This window comes from Entamoeba invadens (genome assembly GCF_000330505.1).
Source record: "Entamoeba invadens IP1 unplaced genomic scaffold scaff_1105074725289, whole genome shotgun sequence".
Classification (NCBI taxonomy): domain Eukaryota; phylum Evosea; order Mastigamoebida; family Endamoebidae; genus Entamoeba; species Entamoeba invadens.
The window spans coordinates 60,581-62,098 of NW_004191723.1; the positions used below are offsets into that span (position 1 = coordinate 60,581).

The 1,518-nt window shown below is 29.4% G+C and overlaps 1 protein-coding gene across 1 annotated transcript; it reads left to right on the top strand.

Moving 5' to 3' along the window:
* Positions 1-477: 477 nt before the first annotated feature.
* EIN_278850 (hypothetical protein) lies at positions 478-1,034 on the top strand (the record flags this gene model as incomplete). Its single annotated transcript, XM_004183653.1, has 2 exons — positions 478-616; positions 682-1,034. The coding sequence occupies 2 exons, from the start codon at positions 478-480 to the stop codon at positions 1,032-1,034; spliced, it is 492 nt and encodes a 163-aa protein (XP_004183701.1).
* Between the last annotated feature and the right edge of the window lie 484 nt (positions 1,035-1,518).

Here is a 1,518-nt window from a genome sequence, read left to right on the forward strand (position 1 = left end):
TTTATTTTTTGATGGATTTCAAAAAGTAGCAATAGTATATTTTTACAATAATTTATTTATTATTGTAAATTAATGTATATTAATTTGGATATAAGACAACAAAAAATACATTTATCCATCGAACGTTTGAAAATAATTCCACTCAATGAAACATAAAAACAAGCTAATAATCCAATTTTAAATTAGTTTCACTAATAAATATAATCAATAATACCAATGAAAATTAGTTATAATTTGTATTATTTTAAAATAAATATAATCTAAAGTATAAATTAAATTTATAATGATTTTTTAATTAATTTAAATTATTTTTATATAATACAAAAATGTTTAAAAAATTTATTCACTTATCGTTTTTATTAGTAATATTATTATTTATTATATATATGTAAATCATTGTAATATTATAATATGTTAAATTAAAACAGTATATTTCTATCGCAAACATTTTTATCGAATTAAAAAAACATAAACCTTATGCAAGAAGACGAGATTGTTGGCACATTTAAATGGAAGAAAGAAGGAGAAGCACCAAAAAGCTCACGACACGTTAAAGCTTCGCCTGATCCGACTTACTCGTTTGATCCCAAAGGAAGTAATTTAACTGAAGTTGAGTGTTTTAGGTTGTTTTTTGTGAAGAGATAACAAATAACCTTTTGTTGTTTTCAAATAAAAAAATAGCCAAAGAACATAAGACTGATGATAACAAACTTTCTAAAACGAGCATCCTGAGGTACCTAGGAATTCTTCTCTACATGGGAGCTCACCATGATGTCATTAATCCCGTGGAAGAGCTTTGGTCAATCGACCACGGAAAATCTATTTATAGAAATAGCATGCCACTTGACATGTTTAAATTCATTTCTTCACACATTAAGACTTATGATATGGGCCAGCCAGATGATGTTTGTGATGATGCACCAGACACTTCAGATAATGGGGATGTCGAAGAAAAAGAGGAAGTTGATAACGGACCAGAAGGAGAGTATTTCAACTGCGGAATATTCAGATCGAGATTTCAGAGATCTCTCTGAAGAGCAACTCGGGAAAGATGTTAGAATCAAAAGGGGCATCGTTGGTAGTGGAGTTGTTAAAGTCGTCCCTGCAATAACTCCAAATGCACACGACAGCTTTTCTAAAATTAGAGTGATTTTAGATAAGTTTATTTCTAACCTTGTCAACCAAACCTATTACAAACCTAGTAATAGTGTTTCTGTTGACGAACATTTGTGTTCTTAGAAAGGGCATATGTGGGCTAAGGTGTTTATTAAGTCTAAGCCTGACGTTATGGTATAAAGTTTTGGGTTTGTTCTATTTTTACCAAATGAGTTTTATTTATGTAGTCAAAAATGACGGATAGTTATTATTGGTTTGACATGTATGATCAAATTTAATAATTTAATTATTTGTTTATTTGAGTTATTTATAGTTTTCTAACTCGTAGATGTGTGCTGACTTTGAGACAGGAATGACTCTAAACTTCCAAATGTACTGTGGTAAGTGTGGTGGTAAGGAGGA